Source organism: Malania oleifera, chromosome 4 (assembly GCF_029873635.1).
Source record: "Malania oleifera isolate guangnan ecotype guangnan chromosome 4, ASM2987363v1, whole genome shotgun sequence".
NCBI lineage: Eukaryota > Viridiplantae > Streptophyta > Magnoliopsida > Santalales > Ximeniaceae > Malania > Malania oleifera.
The window spans coordinates 84699897-84718399 of NC_080420.1; the positions used below are offsets into that span (position 1 = coordinate 84699897).

Genomic DNA, 18503 nt, shown 5'->3' on the forward strand with positions numbered 1-18503 from the left:
CTTGAAAAAGTTATCATATTCCATGGGTGTCAAATTTTATTTTTTCCTAATATTACAAATTTATCAGTGCAATAATTACATTTCCTAAAAATACATATCCTTTTTTGTCATTTACATATTTTTAGGCACGTTATAGCGTTTTACCAAACATTCAAAATCAATTTTTTCTTTATAGTAGCTCGTTTTTCACAAGGGGCCAATCAATTTTTACAATAATCTCTATCATCGTCCTTCTTAGAAGTTCCTTTTCAAAAGCAACAAGGGGCTAAACCTTCGACTATCTATCAAGGCACAAATTTTAGCTTTTCTCATTTCAGGTTAATAGGACTTCCATTTCTTCAATAGTCTCAATGAAAGAGAGGTTGATGAGCTTACTTGCTCACTAATTGCGCTGTTTTCTTTTGTTCCTTTTACTAGGGGAGATACCTGGGTTTGGATTGGGGATTGTTTGAGGTTCTCCCTTCGACATGTTTCTTTGCTCATCTTCTAAATGCTTCAAGTCATAGCCCCTTTCCTTTGTATAAATTCATTTGGCGAGCAAAGGTTCCTTACAATATGTGGGTGTGCAAAGGTTCCTTACAATATGTGGGTGTTCATCTGGACTCTAGCTCTCTACAAAAGTTTGTTACAAATTAGGAAACCTTTTAAGGCCATCAGCATAAACGTCTGTGTGCTGTGTTGCAAGTCAAATGGGATTAATATGCACCTTTTTCGTCTTTATTGGGTGGCAAGATCTTTGGAGTGTTTTATTTCCTTGCTTCAGTGAGGCATGAGTGGCCCTGCAAAATATGTACGATTTTTTATTGGTGACATTTCGAGGTTTCAGAAAGAGTGGAAGAGGGAATGCTTAAGGATTCGTGCAGTGTATGGACAGCTATCTTTTGGACTCTTATGGCTTGAGAGGAACATGGAAATTTTCAAGGATGAAGACTTCTCTGTTTTTGCTTTGGGATAGAGTTAGTTTTCTTGCTTCTTTCAGGGCACACTCTTTTGAGGTTTTTGTGGCATTATCACTGTCCTATCTTCAAAGGAATTGGAAATTTGGGAGGCAGCATTAGTGTAATTATTTGTTTTGCAGAGGATGCTTTATCCTCCATTGCTTGTATTTTTTCTGTCTTTGAAGGAATTTTAGTTGTCTTAAAAAAGGATAAAAACAACCACAACCAAACCTTGGCTGACTAGGTGGGGTCTGTTATCCTATTAGAAGAACAGAAGATAGTATGGGAAAGAGAAAAGAAAACAGAAGCAGGAAATAAAAGCATCATAGAGACTTGCTTTCCAATCCCACTGCAAGTCTCTGAAGTAGGCTTGTTTGCAACATTTAGAAATGTACATAACTAAAGATGCGGGAAAGACGAATATATTGTCAAGCAATTGTAGAAAAGGAACTGATGCAAAATGCGCGGTCTTAATATAGTTTTTCTTTCTATAAAAAAGAAATTATTTGACAGACATATTTATTTTTCTGGTCCTTCTTGGTATGTTGTCAGCTTGTTTGAACTGACATATCCTTACTAATTTTAAAATTTTCAGTCTTGCATGCATGCTTAGATTCTAAATTATCCTTGTATTGTCAGCAATATAAAAAAAAATGTCTGCCTTCCAGGCACGAGTTGCTTATGTTAGGATTGACATGGCTACAAGGTTATCCATGCAACCTCCTAAATGCTTTCATGGCCCATTAACCAACCAAATTTGAATCAGTATGGTATGGTTAATATGACTTCAAACATTGCCATGTTAAAGATGGACAAGTGGGATGGATGGCTTGATAAAAAAGGCTCTATTTCATTGTTTGGTTGTCTTAAATTTATTTGTGGCTTGCTTATTTCAATTTTATTTTGCTATTTTTTAGTAGCATAACTTATGAAGGGAAGGGCTTAAAGAAGGGTTTTCTTGAGAGCAATGCTAGAGGTAATAGGCCTGTGATCATCACTGGCCCATGTGGCAGCATCAGAAAATGATGCATGGGACCCATTATCCCTCCTTATCTCTAGTGCTGTTATGTGGGCCTGTAATTCCAAGCATTTTCCTTTGCTTAATTGGGGATTGTTGCTTTGTTTTTTATTTCTTTTTCTGTTTTTTCTTTTCTTTTTTTTCCCCCTGCTATGACGATCTCTTGTCCTCTCCTAGGCTGCTTTGAGACTTGTCTGGTCTTATTACTCGCATATGCTTGGAAAAAAATAGTATTAAACACTAAGGCTAAAGTTTTTAGATGCTTAAACACAATTCTCTACAGATATTTTATTTGATATACAGGATTTGGGAAAAGATTCATGTAGCTGACCCCACCTAGTGGACTTAAGGCGTGGTTCATTGTTGTTGTTGTTATATACAAGATTTGGAATCCAAAATTGAATATTCAAATTTTTTTATTGTTCTGACTTCTGTATTCAGAGTATTTTTCAATTTCAACTTCAACTGGTTCACTTCTTGTACTTTCTGCAGGCACGCGAAAAGTTTGTTTCTTTGAAGAAGAGCACACGAGGAGACATTGTTGCTGATTTAGAAGAGGTATACTGCATATTTTTTTTAATTTCCTTTTCATGTTAGTAAAGTTGAAGTTATTTAATCTGAATAAATAACATTCCTTTGTTTTTGAACTGGGGAAGAATACCTGCCTCCCTTTCTCCCTCCTTTATTCATTTGTTTTTTATTTTATTTTGTTAGAAGAGAATAGGTTATTTCAGCAATTTGGTTGTGTGTGGGGTTATTTTTGTCCTCAAAAATGTTATTATTATTAATATATAGGAAGGTGGACCTGGAGCTGTACATAACTCTCCAGGATTTTGCCGTCTCCTCCTTTCTCTTTCTTTCTTTCTTCTTTTTTTCTCTTCTTTTCTTCTTCTCTCCTCCATCTCTAACTTTAGACCACTCTGCACATCCTTGATAGAATGCTGTCTGTTTGTTGTGGTTTGGTTATGCGAAGCAGTTATGCTCTGTTTTGGGTATACTGCCTATGCTGTTCTGCTGTTCTGGCTGGTATTCTGCAGTTATGAAGCTGTTTTTATTTTTTCATGTTTGTGAGTGCTTGCTTTCTGACAATCTTGTTTCAATCGTGGGCAGTTTTGGTTGGTGTTCTATGACTTTGCATTTTCTTCTAGTTGCTGCCAGCAAAATTTCTGCAGCTGCTGTGTTGCCATGTAGTTTATCAAGTTCCCATTGTGATTGTCTGTGCTGCCTGATTCTCCTAATTGCTGCACTATTCATTCACGATTTTAATGTTTGCTGATTGTAGTGTATGGGAGGTGGTTTTGATTGCCTCTGTTTGGCTGATACTGTTGATGTACATATCACAACCATCAAATTGGATCCTCCAACTACCTGTTGTGGTCTCAGGTGGTGCGCATGTATATTAACGTGAAAGGGAAGTCCAAGTATTTGTTGCATTTTTCTTCGTTTCTAGACTCCAAAGATTATGAAGATTGAATGAAAGAGAATGATATATTGCTTGTGTGGTTGTGGAATAGCATGGAGCCACAAATATCTGCGAATGTGATGTTTCATAGAATAGCCAAGGCTGTTTAGTGACCAAAGCAGGATTACAGCTTAGCCGTGGCTTCAAGAAAAATTTCAAATCAAGGAATTAGGTACTCTGTGTTACTTTATTGGTATGGAGATTGTACAGTGTAGGAAAGGGTTGAGTCTATCTCAGCGAAATATACCTTGGACTTGATAAGTGAGATTGGTTTGTTAGGAGCTAAACCAATTGATACTCCTGTGGATCCTAACATGAAGTTGTCCGGGGATGTTGGATCGGGATTTGAGGACACGCATTGATATAGGCATAGCAAGTTGATCTACTTGACTGTGACTTAACCTGACTTATCTTCTACAATAGAGGTGGTGAGTTAGTTTATGGAAAATCCCAAATAACCACATTGGGCCACCATTTGTAGGATTTTGCGGTATCTCAAACTCAAAGGCTCTCCTACCAAAGGTTTGATATATAAATGTAATAAAAATGGTAAGATCATGGGATATTCTGATGCATATTGGACTAGCTCTATTGATGATTGAAGGTCTACTACCGGATATTTGTGCAATCATGGGATAATCTTGTTACCAGGTATAGTAAGAAAGAAACTATTGTAGCCAGATCTAGTGCTCAAGCAGAATACTGAGCTATGGCTTAGACTTGTGAGTGAGCTTTTCTGATAATCAAGCTACCATTTTTATCGATACCAATCCAGTACCCCCATGAGAGGACAAAGCACATCAAAGTTGATTGCCGTTTTGTGGTATTGAAGAAGGTTGTGGGGACTACTATAAAATCTGTGGATCATGTTAAAGCTTGATATACATTATTGGTCTACAATCTAACAACTTAAGCATTTAGGTAAAGTGGTAATCTAGCATGGTATAACATTTGGCTACTAGGAGGTCTTAGGTTCTAGTCTTGTTGCCAGCTATTACTGTGTGGTGTTTTAAAAAGTTGTTGTATTCCCTATCATTGGTGCTATTTATTGTGTGTTTCTCTCCACGTGCTACCAGGCTGCATGTGTGGGGGAGTGTTAAAGCTTGATATACATTGTTGGCCCATAACCTAATAGCTTAAGCTTTTAGGTAAAGTTGTAATCTAACAGATCAGTTAGACAATGTTTTACAAAGCCTTTATTTGAGCTTGCCTTTTCTAATGGTTGTAACAAGCTGGAGTTGGTGATATTTATATTTTATACACGTCCAGCTTGTGGGAGAGTGTTAGAAGAGAATAGATTATTTCAGAAATTAGGTAATTTAGGTTGTGTGAGTAGGGCCATTTTTGTCCTAAATAATTTTATTATTAATATATAAGATGGCACACTTGGAGCTGTACATAGCTCTAAAGGATACTGCCGTCTGCAGCGTCTGCTCCTTTTTCTTACTTTCTTCTTCTTTTCTTCTTATCTCCTCCATCTCTAACTTTACGGCATATTTATAACTGGTCTTTTGGAGTCGTGGATGAAATCTTGATGTTTTTTTTTCGTTATGAATCTATGGTTATTGTTATCATTACTGTTATTATTAGATTACCAGTTTACCTAAACTTAAGCTGTTAAGTTGTGGGCTAACAATGTATGTCAAGCATTAACACTCCCTGTATGTGCTGCCTGATTGCACATGAAGAGATAAACAAACGATAAATAACACTCGTTACAGGGAATGACACATTTTTTTAAAAAACCACACAATAAACGTGGACAAGAAGACTAGAACCCAGGGCCTCCTGATTACTAGCTCTGACGCTATGTTTGATTACTACTTTACCTAAAAGCTTAAGCTGTTAGGTTGTGGGCCAACAATAATGTATGTCAAGCATTAACACTTATGATTATTTTGTTATTATTATTACCATTATCATTTTATGATGATCACCAATCATCATCACCACGATCAATTTTTATTATTATGATTATGATTATGATTATCATATCATTATCATTATCATTATCATTATCGCCATCATTGTTATCATTATTGTTACCATTGTTGTCACGAGTTTATGAGGATGATTTTATAATTATCATTGTCATTAATATTATTTTCATTATTTCTGATCATCATTTTTAGTATTTTTATTGTTATTATCATCAAGCATGAACATTTTGAAAAATTGGAAATATTAAAATATATGATTGTGAATAATATAAAACGAAATGAGAAGCTCTATATTTTTCTCTTTTTTTTCTAGAATTTAAAAAACTCTAAAATTGTGGTCATTATTTCTGAAATTAGGTCAAATTCCTGATGTTTTGGCCAAAATTATTGAAAGTTCAGTAATTTTGGCCAGAATTTCACAAAAAATAAATTGTAGCTGTTTTTTGTTTCAACTGCTCCTAAAGATTGAAATTTCAGCGAATAGTAATCTGTTGTTGTTGTTGATGTTGTCGTTGTCCTCAAAACATAATGAAGAAAAGAATAAACACAGCCAGCTCAATGATCCCACTGAATCATGGTATACATTGTTAAGGCAAAAACCTTTGTAATAACCTCTGCTGAAAGCCTAAGAGATGCCAAATACGGGGCCACATCTCAGAGTAGATCTAGAGGCAATCTCTTTGCAGAAATATTCAAGCATTCTGATCCATCCAAATTCTGCATAAAACATTATTATGATTTGACAGAGGCATATACATTATTAATTTATTATGATTTGACAGAGGCGTAAGGATGCTGGGGCATTATAGTGATATGAAGTTGTCTTTCTTGTGAGGTCTCTGGATGAAAGGGAATGTTATGTTTTTTGAAATCAATTCACCTTCTTGTTTTGTTTTGGGATCAGATTGTGGTTTTTCCGCTTTGCTGTGGGTATATGCATCTGGTTGCTTTGAGAATGCGGATTTTCTTGATATTCAGTGTGATTGGCTGGCATTGCTAGCTTGATGCCGTAGTTTTTTTTCTTCTTCATATCTATGACATTTTCTATTTTTTCTTTTTTTGTTTCATTAACTAGGATTTCTTATTCTCCTTGTATATTCTTATATTAAATTCCTAGGTTGTAATTCTTCTTCTCTATATTTATATATTTCTTTTTGAAAAAAAATAGTATGTTTATTTGATGAGAAAGAACAAGAAGGAAAAAAAAGTGCACATTTTGGGTTACTTGTCCTCAAACTCAGTATGAATTATGAGTTTACACTATTCAAAAATTTGAATTTTTGTATAAAATTGAAATTAAGGTAAATAATCTATAAAAATGGTGACAGGGCTATGTGCATAGGATTATTGAATCCTTCTGAGGTGGGAAGAAGGAAAACAGATATGAGGCTTTCTTATTTGCATTTTTTTCAATTGCAGTATCTTATTTAGCAGAGCAGGATTTGCACAAAATTCAAACTTAAAGTGTATAACGCTTTAAGTGATTTAGGGTTTGAATTTTGAAAATCAACTTATAAGAGGAGAGAGCTAATTACTGTAGGTGAAGGGGTGCAAGGGGAATCTCTGGCAAATATATTGTCATTGAAATTGGATATTCTTCTCTTTATGTACTTGGGTCCTTGGAGCTAAATTTAAGAAGGAATTATCTCTCAAAAATGGGGAGGCTTACTCTTGTTAAAAGCAATTTCTCAAGTTTTCCAATCTGCCTCATGCTCAAATTTCTGCATCCTTATACTGTTGCAAAGTGTTTGGAAAATGTGCAGAAAAGATTCTTATGAAGTAATGATTTCAAGTAGCACTTGGTAAAGGGGTAGGGAGGGAAATTACCTCTAAACGTAGGATATGTGAGAATCAAGTCCCTTGTTCATTTAAACGAGCCCTGTTTGCAAAGTATATTTGACATATGGGGAAGAGGTGTTGCTCTAAATATGTGTTGGAGTGGAATGTGTGGACCAGTGAGGAGCTAAGGGCGTAAGGGATACTTACGGAGTTGGGGTTTGGAAATGTATTTGGAAGGGTTGAGAAGACTGTCGACAGCAAGTGGAGTTTGTGGTAGGCAACAGGGGTGGTGCTTTTTCGGGCATGACAAGTAGTGCAGGGAAGTTGATTTGAAGTTGCAATTTCCAAATATCAGCTGGCAGGCTGGCTAGGAACAGTGACATTTTTTTATGTCTATGGGTGATGGACTTGATGACTTGCTTTGAATGTGATATTTCTTGGCAGGCTTAAGGCTGCGAAGTGAAGTCTTACTAAAATTTTTTTTTAATTTGATATACAAGGATATGATTTATGCAGGTAGAGGGAGGATGGGTTCAGATTGTGGCTGTCAAAAGGGGAATGCTTCAAAGTGGATTCACAGTACAAGGAGCTGGGAAGCCAGAAATGATTGGATAGGCAGACTTCCCTCTGAAATTTTTTAAGGTAACATGGGACTCGTAGCAAGTTTGCTTTCTTTACTTGCAAGCATTGGGAGAGAATTTTGACTATAGGCAATCTTCAAAATGGGGGAACGGTTTGCTTGATGGGGGTTATCTGTGTAATGATCTAAGTGAAACTGTAAATCACCTTCTTCTTCACTGTTGATAATCTAGGGAGTTGTTGGATGAGGTTCTCTTAGTATTGGGGCTATTGTGGGTGGTGCATGATTCTGGGCATAAATTCTTTTACAGGGAAGAAATTATATATATATATATATTCCCCTTTCACTATTTTGTTTGGCTGTGTGGAGGGAAAGAAAATGGAGCGCTTGAGGAAGATGATATGTTACTATGGAGGCTTAAATATAGGATATTAATGATTTTACACTTCTGATATGCTGGGATTTTTTATGTGGATTTTGCACTCCATTTTGGACACTGTTGATTTTTGGCTTGTGAATGGCTTGGCACACACCCTTGGTATCCTCCTATTGATACTCTTTTCTTTATCAATTAAAAAAATTATGAATTATTTGGTCATATATTGTTGCCATGTTTTATGGTTCACAAGTTCACATGTTTAATACTTTCTTTCTATGTACAAAATCTGGATGCATTCCATCTTTTAATTCCTTAATTTTAATAAATTTGTTGGCTACATTTTTGCTCACTATGTTGAAGACATTATTAGCCCACTTCTGTGACAGGAGCTGCATAATTCTAAGTCAGCGTTTGAGAGAAGCCGCTTCAATCTAGTATGTTTGTAATACATTTGCGATTCTCTTTTTTGTTTTCCTGAGGATACATGTCGGTCCAATGTTTCTGTTTCTAATAAAACGCATTCTCCCTGGTTACAAGGAATTCAGGTAAATGCTCTCATGAATGTTGAGTCTAAAAAGAAGTATGAGTTCTTGGAATCTTTAAGTACAATTATGGATGCTCATCTGAGATATTTTAAGTTGGTATGTTTCTTAAATTATTATATATTTTCATTTTGCAAATGGATATGATTGTCATCTTGTGGACTGAAAACAATTGATCAATTTATGCTTTAGGGATATGAGTTACTGAGTCAAATGGAACCATTCATACACCAGGTATTACCATAATGCATCCACATTTAATAACTGTAAATTTCTTTATATAAAAAATATGTGCACTCAATTGAGTAATACTGAAGTATACTGCATTTTATTATAATGTTCTTATTGTTTATATCTACCCCTCAACATTTCCCTGCAATTTTCTTGTTCAAGCCTGTGCTGTTTTTAACATATCTCCCATTGCTTATTTTCTTAAGTTGTCAGACAAGAAAAAATTTAGGAGAAACGCCAACAATAAGTTACAACTGTTGCCTAGCAGATCTTGATGCAGCTTGTTTAATAGTATAGCTACTTTTTGTGGGAGTACTGGTGCAAAATATAGACCCTTAAGCTTTAATTGTAGATCAAGAACCTTTCAATGAGGGGTGCAGAAGAAAAAATATTCATCCCAAGTCCACACTGATGCTTCCAGTGTCAACTGGAGACCAAACAGTTTTGCCTAGTGATATGTGCCTTGTTATTTCTCTAAGAAATCAATGCATTTACATTCTTTTAAAGTAATATTTTGAAATCTTATTTTGCAAACATTTCTTTTACAACAACAACAACAACAATACAACAAAACCAAACCTTAGTCCCACTAAGTGGGGTCAGCTATCTGAATCCTTTTCCGCCAACTTATGCGATCATGAACCATTTCTTTTGATAGATTCAAGGATATTAAATCCTTACTCACTATCTCCTCCCAAGTTATTTTAGGTCTACCCCCTACACCTTCTACTACCCTCCACAGTAACTAAGTCACTCTTCCTCACAGGTGCACTATGTGGCCTACGTTGCAAGTGTCCATACCATCTGAGTCGGCCCTCTCTTATCTTATCTTCTATAGGAGCTACACTTAATTTACCACGAATATGTTCATTCATTAATTTATCTTTCAATGTTATACCACTCATCCATCTAAGCATTCTCATCTCAACAACTTTTACTTTTTGGATATTATGTTTCTTCGTCACCCAACATTCCAATCCATATAGCATAGCTTGTCTTATAACTTTCTTATAAAACTTCTCTTTCAATTTTAAGGGTATTCTACGATCACAGAGTACACTTAAAGCACTTCTCCATTTTACCCAACCTGCTTTAACTCTATGCATTACTTCATCTTCAATTTCTCCTTCAGCTTGCATAATAGATCCAAGGTATCAAAATCTACAAGTGCTATTTATTTCTTCCTCATCAAGTTTAACGTTGTTTCTAATATTCCTCCTATCATTACTAAAATTACATTTCATATATTCTATCGTACTTCTACTTATCCTAAAGCCTCTAGATTCCAAAACTTCTCTCCATAATTCTAACTCAGCCTCTATTTCGTCCCTAGTTTCGTCAATTAATACAATATCATCTGCAAACAACACACACTATGGAACCTCCTTTTGAATACTATTAGTCAAGTGGTCCATCACTAAAGCAAAAAGATAAAGACTCAAAGCAGATCCTTGATGTATACCTATGGTGATTGGAAATTATCTAGTTTCTCCATCTATTGTCCTTACACTACTCATTACTCCATCGTACATATCCTTAATGACATCGGTATACCTACTACATACACTCTTTTTTTCTAAAACTTACCATAGAACTTTCCTAGGTATCCTATCATATGCTTTCTCAAGGTCAATAAATATCATATGCAAGTTGCTCTTCTTTTCCCTGAACTTTTCCATTAATCTTCTTAAAAGATAAATAGCTTCTATTGTAGATCTCCCAGGCATAAAACCAAATTGATTTTCTGAGATCTTCGTTTCTAACCTTAATCTTTGTTCACCTACTCTTTCCTATAGTTTCATCATATGACTCATAAGTTTAATTGCACGATAGTTATTACAATTTTGAATATCTCATTTATTTTGGTATATAGGTATTAAAGGCTTTTCTTCCATTCATCTGACATTTTATTAGTTTTTACAATTGTATTAAATAAATTAGTTAACCAAATAATTCCGTTATCACTTAAGCATTTCCAAACTTCAATTAGGATGTTATCTGGTCCCATAGCTTTCCCATTTTTCATCTTTTTTAGTGCAAATTTAACTTCGTTAACTCTAATTTTGCAAATAAATCTTATATTTTTAGTATTTTCCTCATTTGACAATTTTAAATTTAAGCCTTCTATTTGGTTTTTATTAAACAACTTTCTAAAGTAACTTTGCTATCTTTCTTTAATATATTCATCCTTAACCAAGACAATATCATCCTCACTTTTTATACATTTTACATTTTCTAAGTCCTTGCTCTTCCTTTCTCTAGCTTTAGCAAGTTTAAATATATCTCTTTCCCCTTCTTTCGTACCTAATCTATCATACAAACTATCAAATGATCTATATTTAGCTTCACTAATGGCCTTTTTTGCTTACCTTCTTATATTTTTCCAAGTTATCTCTGTTTCTATATTTTTGCCACGTTTTATACCAAATTCTTTTTGTCTTAATGATTTTTTGTACATCTTTATCCCACCACCTTGCTATTTGAGAATCTTCCCCTTGATTCACTTAAAATCTCTTTTGCTATCTTTTTAATAGAGCTAATTAATCTATTCCAAAGAGTATTTGTATCTATCCCATCCTCTATGGTCCAATCCCCATCTTTGATCATTTTATCTTTAAATTTTATTATATTTTCTTCTTTTAGGTTTCACCATCTAGTTCACTAACACTGGTTTATTTTATCATTTTTCTTCCATTTTTTAATACATATATCTAACACTTAGACTCTATGTTGTGTGGTTAGGCTTTCACTTGAAATAACTTTACAATCCTTACATGATAAACAATCTACCCTCTTAGTTAAAAAAAAATCTATTTGATTTCTATTTTGTCCACTTTTAAAGGTTATTAAGTGTTCTTCTCTCTTCTTAAAGTAAGTATTCGTTATACTAAAATCATATGACATAGCGAAGTCTAAGATCATCTCCCTTGACTCATTTTTGTCTCCATATCCATATCCTCTTTGTATCCTCTCATAATTTTTATTATCTCTTCCAACGTGTTTGTTCAGATCTCCTCCTATAAATATTTTCTCAATCCTTGGTATGCCTTGTATAATACTATCCATATCTTCCCAAAATTGTCTCTTAAGATTTTTTGCTAAGCCGACTTAAGGAGCATAAGCACTAATGATATTTAGTATCTCTTGTCCTAATACCATCTTGATTTTTATAATTCTATCTCCTACTCTGGTTACATCCACAATGCTATCTTTTAAGTTTTTGCCTATAATAATGCCTACTCCATTCTTATGTTTTTCTTTTCCAGTGTACCAAAGTTTAAATCCTGATTTATCAATTTCTCTAACTTTCTCCCCCATCCACTTAGTTTCTTTAAGGCAAGTTATATTAATTTTTCTTCTGATCATTGTATCCACAATTTCGATGCTTGTACCGTAAGTGTCCCTATATTCCAAGTTGCTAATATAATCATAGTTTCCTGAACTAATGTCTTTACCTGCCTACGTCCAGAATGATGTAGGAACCCTCGCATATTTGACACCGTACCCAGGCACCAACATGTCGCGTCGCTTTGTTTGCAAACATTTCTTTTGATTATGAATATTTATATGGCTTATTTTGCTTTGTGTTAGTCATGGTATTTATGTGGCTTACTTTGTTTTGTATTGATCATGACAAATTATCTTTTTTTCCACATGCACTGACTTGTTAATGTGTACCCATGTCCATGCACACAGTACTTTGCAAACACCTGGTTGTCACAAATTTGGTGACACCTCCTTTGTAGGGCCCAAATGAAGCCACTAATTTTGATCTTGGCTATTGAGTTGAAAGTTCATCTAATGCCCAACTTGCTTTTCAAATTTGGATGGCATTCAACATCGGATGGGGCTGGATTGGTGCGGCCAAACTTTGAACATTTTTAAAATGTTAAAAAAATATCAAAATACAAATTCAGTTTTGAAGATGTTGTTTGGGGTCCACCTATTAATAGATGGGACCCAGCCTAAATTCAATTCGCAAACTATGGGCAAAATAAGCTTTTACTGCAATAGTTGATATCATTTTCCGTAACACCATATGTCCCACCAAGTTCGTACTAGCATAAGATTACCATTATTTGTGCTTGTGGCATTTTGAGCGATAACTAGCATGAATTCTACTGGCATAATTTTATGCGGTTTTAAACATAGTTTTGAAACCTGGACCAGACCAGGTGATGTGGTCAAACTAAGTTAGTCAGTTTATTGGTCAAGGTATGCCACACAACTTGAATTTGAATTAAACGGGGTCAACCTGGCCAGAGCTGAGCAACTCGGCCTTACTTGACCTGATTCCTTGGAGCAGGTTGACTGGTCTTTTAAACAAAAATAATCAAGCTATTAACTCATATCCTTAGATTAACCTTTAATTGAATCTGAAATTTTTTTCACTACTTAATATTTGTAACCTGCTGTAAAGCTAGAGATAGAGCAGAGAAGAAAATGAAAAGAGAAGAAAAGAAGAAGAAAGCAAGGTTAAAAAAGAGGTGGCAGATTCCTGGAGCCTTACTTACATACAGTCCCAGGTCAGCCTTCTTATACATTATTAATAATAATAAAAGACCTAAGGACAAAAATACCCACACTCACACAACCTAATTACTGAAATAACATAATTCTCTTCTAACTCTCCCCCCTCAAGCTGCGGGTGTCACCCAACCCCAACTTGTTACAACCATTAGACAATGCAAGCCTAAATAAAGGCTTCGTGAAACATTGCCTAGCTGATTCACAATTACAAAAGGAGTTCTCACAGCCTTCTTCAACACAACATCCCTTACAAAATGACATCAAAATTTTGTGTTTTTTCTCCTCTCATGAATTACTAGATTGCTAGTGTTGCTGCCAAAATTTTTTTGGGAGAATTTGGCCTAATGAGTGGTGCTCATCAGATGGGTCAATTTTTTACCAAGTAGTGCTCATTTTCAGAGTAGATTTCTCCAGCATGATTTGCATCTCATGAAGCCTCGTGGTCTGTGCCACCTTTTTTCTCCTATAAATAGTCCCTCATTCATTCTCTTATTCTCATTACTTGGGAAGGAAGTTTTTACTAAAGGTATGTTTCCTTACTACTTGCTCGACAATTTCATCAGCATCTCTTGTATGTTTTCTCTCAAATCTGATGTGCTTATTTTTGTGGCGATAACAACCTCTAGGTTGATATATTTCTAGGCTCGCGCCATTAGCTAACTCACATCAGCTGGGGGTTTCTTCCCTATGGGATTCCGAAAGTCACAAGGTTGCAGAGCCATTGTCAAGGCGGCCACTATTACTCTGTGGTCCAGGTTTCTGATCTTCAGAGTTGCATTGATAAAATGGTGCATAAACTCTTTCAGTTTCTCTTCCTCTCATTTAAAAAGACTCATAAGGTGGGTCGAAATCTTCGCCATTTTTCGGTCACTGACAAAATGCCCCATAAACTGCTGCTCCATCTCAAAGAAAGACCCAAAATGTCCGGTACCAAGCTCTAGCATTCCCTTTTAGGGTTGCCGCAAATGCTCAACACATAATGGTAGCAAGTGCACCTTGCAATTGCATCAACATTCTAAAGGTGTCGAGGTGGTCTAGGAGATTAGACGACCCATCATATTCTTCTGTGTTGGACATCTTTTATTTACTAGGCAGAAGGATCTCCATTATTTCCTTGGTAAAGAGGGGATCGTAAGATCTAGCTGAGGATTCACCTATTAAGGGTTGGTTGCGAACTTCTTTTACCAGATTTTCCAATTGATCAACTTTATTGAGTTTTTCTTCAAATTCCTGGGACTGTTGCTCATTAATTCCCACATTGTTGGTTTCTTCTACTTTCTTTGTTGGATCTAAATTTTCAAGGCAGCTTCATGTGGTGTTATCGCCTTACCCTTAGGTGTCGTTTCTTCTTGAACAGCCCTTAGGTCATGTTCTACAAGATCTTTTTTCTGTTGTAAGATCATGCTAAACATCTCTTCCACCCTCCTTTGAAGGCTATAAATTGGTCTAAAGGCACAATTTGCGGCAAATTGTCTTGTGGTGGGGTGTGAACCGACTGGGGAGATTGATCCCCAGCTACAAGTTCGGACTCAAAATTGCTTGATGCAGCCATGATTGAGTTTTATAAAGAAACCCTTCCAAGTTTCCTCCAGACGGCGCCAATTGTTGCTACCAAAATTTTTCTAGGAGAATTTGAATCAATTACGACTTAGATCACCTGCCATGAATGAAATAAAAAATGGCTTCGAGGACCAAGGGTGTACTCTGAGGGACTGCTCCAATGCCTAAGTTAGGGGATTTTGAAGGATTATATGGTCGCAACAGTAAATCAGTGAGAATGAGATGAGACGCCTTACCTTCCTTAGGGGGCCTTTTTATAGACATTCGTGATACCTCCCTATTGATTTTCTTACTAATGGATTGCAGGGGTTATATTTTGGATATGTTGCTAGGGAGTAAAGATTGGTGTGCTAACCCCTTGATTTGATTAATGGACGTTACCACTTTCTGTTGATCCCTTGATGTCTTTACATTTTTTGATCGATCTTGAGTTAATGCTGAATTTAATGCCGGGCTCTTTTAGGTTATGTCAAATATAATTAATGAAAAAGTGAAAAAATATATAAGTTTTATGCCCATGCTTCCATGGCAGTTTTAAAACAGAAGTAAAATTTCTTGCCCTTACTAAACAGCACGAGTAAGTCAAACTAAATGATCCAAAATGCACTAAAGCTCTTCTTACAAAGGGTTAGTAGCTTTAAACATGCAAAATATAGAGAAGATTGTGTGTCCTTGAAAAGAATTCATGGCCACTGCACCCGCTCCCTGTATGTAACATCTGTGGCTCCAGCTTCCTGCTACAACCCTTACTATTACACTATGCTACCCACTACCATTATTTAATACCATGGTTTATGTGCTTGAACAAATATTTTCCTTTTTATTTTTATTTTTATGAATGTGATTAACTTTGAGTTGGTCAAATTTTGGTTGCTTGTGATAAATTGTTTTCTGAAATCAGGTACTGACATATGCACAACAGTCTAAAGAGCTGGCCAGTATTGAGCAAGACAAACTTGCAAAAAGGATTCAAGAATTTAGAACTCAGGTGGAACTTGACGAATTACGAGCATCCACTAACATGGAGGCCTCAACAACTACTGATGGTATTCACATTGTTGGAATGACTTCTTACAAAAACATAGAAGCAATTATGCAGTCCTCTGCCAAGGGGGAGGTAATTGATTGGTTCTTTGTTTTTCTAAAGACTGGTACTAAAATTTTAAGTTCTCCCAGAATCTCTTAAATTTGCTTTGGATTTCAATTTTTTCTAGGATCTGTCTTATATATAACAGAGTTATTTTTTAGACGTTTTAATTTTATTTTTTACCAATCATTATTATTTAGGTTCAGACAATAAAACAAGGTTACCTCCTGAAACGATCTTCAAGTTTGAGGGGAGATTGGAAGAGGAGATTTTTTGTACTCGACAGCTACGGAACTTTATTTTACTATAGAAATAAAGGAACCAAATCCATGGTATGTTTCATTATTCTTTCAGCTATCTTTACTCAAAGAATTTGAGTGACAGAATTTTTATTATTATCCACTTATGACTTTTTTGAGTTTTGCCTTGAGTCAACCATAAAGTTCATCTCATGAGTCTTGCCTTTTTTTCTTTTTGTTTGCATGTTAAATGTATATGTTTTGTTAGTAAAGAAGTTCGCCAAACCATAAAGGTGTTTTTTGTAAATGTAAAAAGTATTTTAATACTGTAAGGGGGCTTCTGATTCGTAGGGTCTTTCAGCTTTCCTTGGAATGTGAAGCCTCTGGTATCTCATTCCCACATTTGTTTGGGCATCAAAATCTGACTTGGCAGGAATCTTAACATTCATAAGAATGAAGGATTCCGTCAAGGCTTTGGCATCCCATTCCCATCCTCCTCCATGGGCAAGTTTAATGGAAATCCCGTTCCTATGAGAATCTTACTTTTTGGTCACTATTTTGATCTGTTAGATACCATACCCCCATAATATAGAACATTACACTATTGTTATATTTTAGATAATTAATTATTGATGAAAATCAAAGTAATATTATTTTTATTGTATCATAACAGTATAATATAATTGTTAAAATTTGGGGATCATATTGCCCCCAGTTATTTTGTTTAAGTGGATTAATCAAGTGTTGAAATTTCTAATTTATGATTGTTGAAAGTTTTAGGACATGGATTTAATTAGGTACACAATTTTAGTTTTTTTTTATGTTCAAAACATAATTATTATTCATATACTATTTATACACCTGCCGAGGGTATGAAGATCATCTTGTTCAGTGGTTGTCAAGATTCTCATGTTGATCCAAAAGATATGGGCATCTTGTTATTGTTCCTGGGAATCTTACAATACAAAGTACAAACCAAAAAAAAAATTCACACGAGGCAGGCATTTCGTTCCCCATAATGTGATTCCCGGGAATGTCATTCCACTCTCTAAGAGCTTCTTCTTCTTTCTTCTTCCAAAAAAGACATAATCACTCTGTTATCTCCCATCCTCATGTTAAAATTGATTTCTCTTCCCTCTCTTCTTTTTTAAGTTAAGAAACATGCTTTCAGAGACTTAATCTTGCCTTTCACATTAATATACGCCTTCACAGCCTGCAATTATAGAAGATAATTGGTAGACTCTTATGGCTGTAATATGCACATTGACATTATCAACCTGTTAATGCAAACAGCAGCACTTAATACACAATAGAATGCACAAAATATGCAGAATAGTTGCAGTACAAACCAGCGCAAAACTGGACAAACTAAAACTGCAGGGAACATGGCAAGCCCATAACCCAAACTTGCAATAAGTAGTGCACACAGTCCAAATCTTTTGGGAATAGAGTAGTCTTTGGTGCCCACAGGAAAACACAGGCCCGGGTGAAGTTTTATATGCTATACAAGAGGCCGGCACTCTAGGGCTTCAGGAATCAACAATGACCACTGCCAGTCAGCAGCAATCATGGATCAGCAGCTTCAGCTACCTTAACAACCAGCATGACTAGAAAAGAGCAGCGGCAATCATGAGCTAGTGACTGCAGCAACTTCAGGTGAATGACCGACATGAGGAAAATCATTTAAAAACTCCAAGAAGAAGAAGGTAAAAAAAAACAGCCACAATCGTGACCAAAAATGGCATGCCACATACAGCCCTCAAATAATTCAAATGAGCTTCCTTCATGTCAATAGTATGATGGTTGCAGTATGCATTCTACACAAGATATACATGTCAAATCCAACATGAACAAGGGAGCTTTAAATGACTCTAAAACTGTCAAACTAAAGAACAATTTTGATCCATTAATTGATTAGGTATATAGATAAGGGAATGAAGAAGCATTGGTGAACAGTGTCAATGAACAGTGACGCAAGTCATTTGAACAGTGACATGAACATTGTGATGAATAGTGACACAAATAGTAGCAAATCAGCAATGAACACTGACTATGATGGATAGCTGCAAAATAGTTACCTGCTCAGATACTATGTCACAAACATGAAAAGACTTGGTTGACCAGCATTGGAGCAACCAAATTATGGTCAGGAAAAGAAGAAGAGGAGCATGCCCGTTCTTGCCCAGTTGGATAGGCTCAATTCCTCATTATCCTTATT

General features: G+C 35.5%; 1 protein-coding gene across 12 annotated transcripts in view; it reads left to right on the forward strand.

Moving 5' to 3' along the window:
* LOC131154260 (ADP-ribosylation factor GTPase-activating protein AGD4-like) overlaps positions 1-18503 on the forward strand; it is a 132081-nt gene that overhangs the window by 53726 nt on the left and 59852 nt on the right. For all 12 annotated transcript variants that reach the window (XR_009136400.1, XR_009136399.1, XR_009136401.1 and 9 more), the window contains 6 exons: positions 2449-2514; positions 8483-8530; positions 8642-8737; positions 8831-8872; positions 15861-16076; positions 16247-16378. Coding sequence is in view for 7 of the 12 variants with exons in the window: in XM_058106918.1 (XP_057962901.1) it covers positions 2449-2514; positions 8483-8530; positions 8642-8737; positions 8831-8872; positions 15861-16076; positions 16247-16378 (600 nt within the window). In the remaining 5 variants the exon portion in view is untranslated. The remainder of the gene's footprint in view (positions 1-2448; positions 2515-8482; positions 8531-8641; positions 8738-8830; positions 8873-15860; positions 16077-16246; positions 16379-18503) is intronic.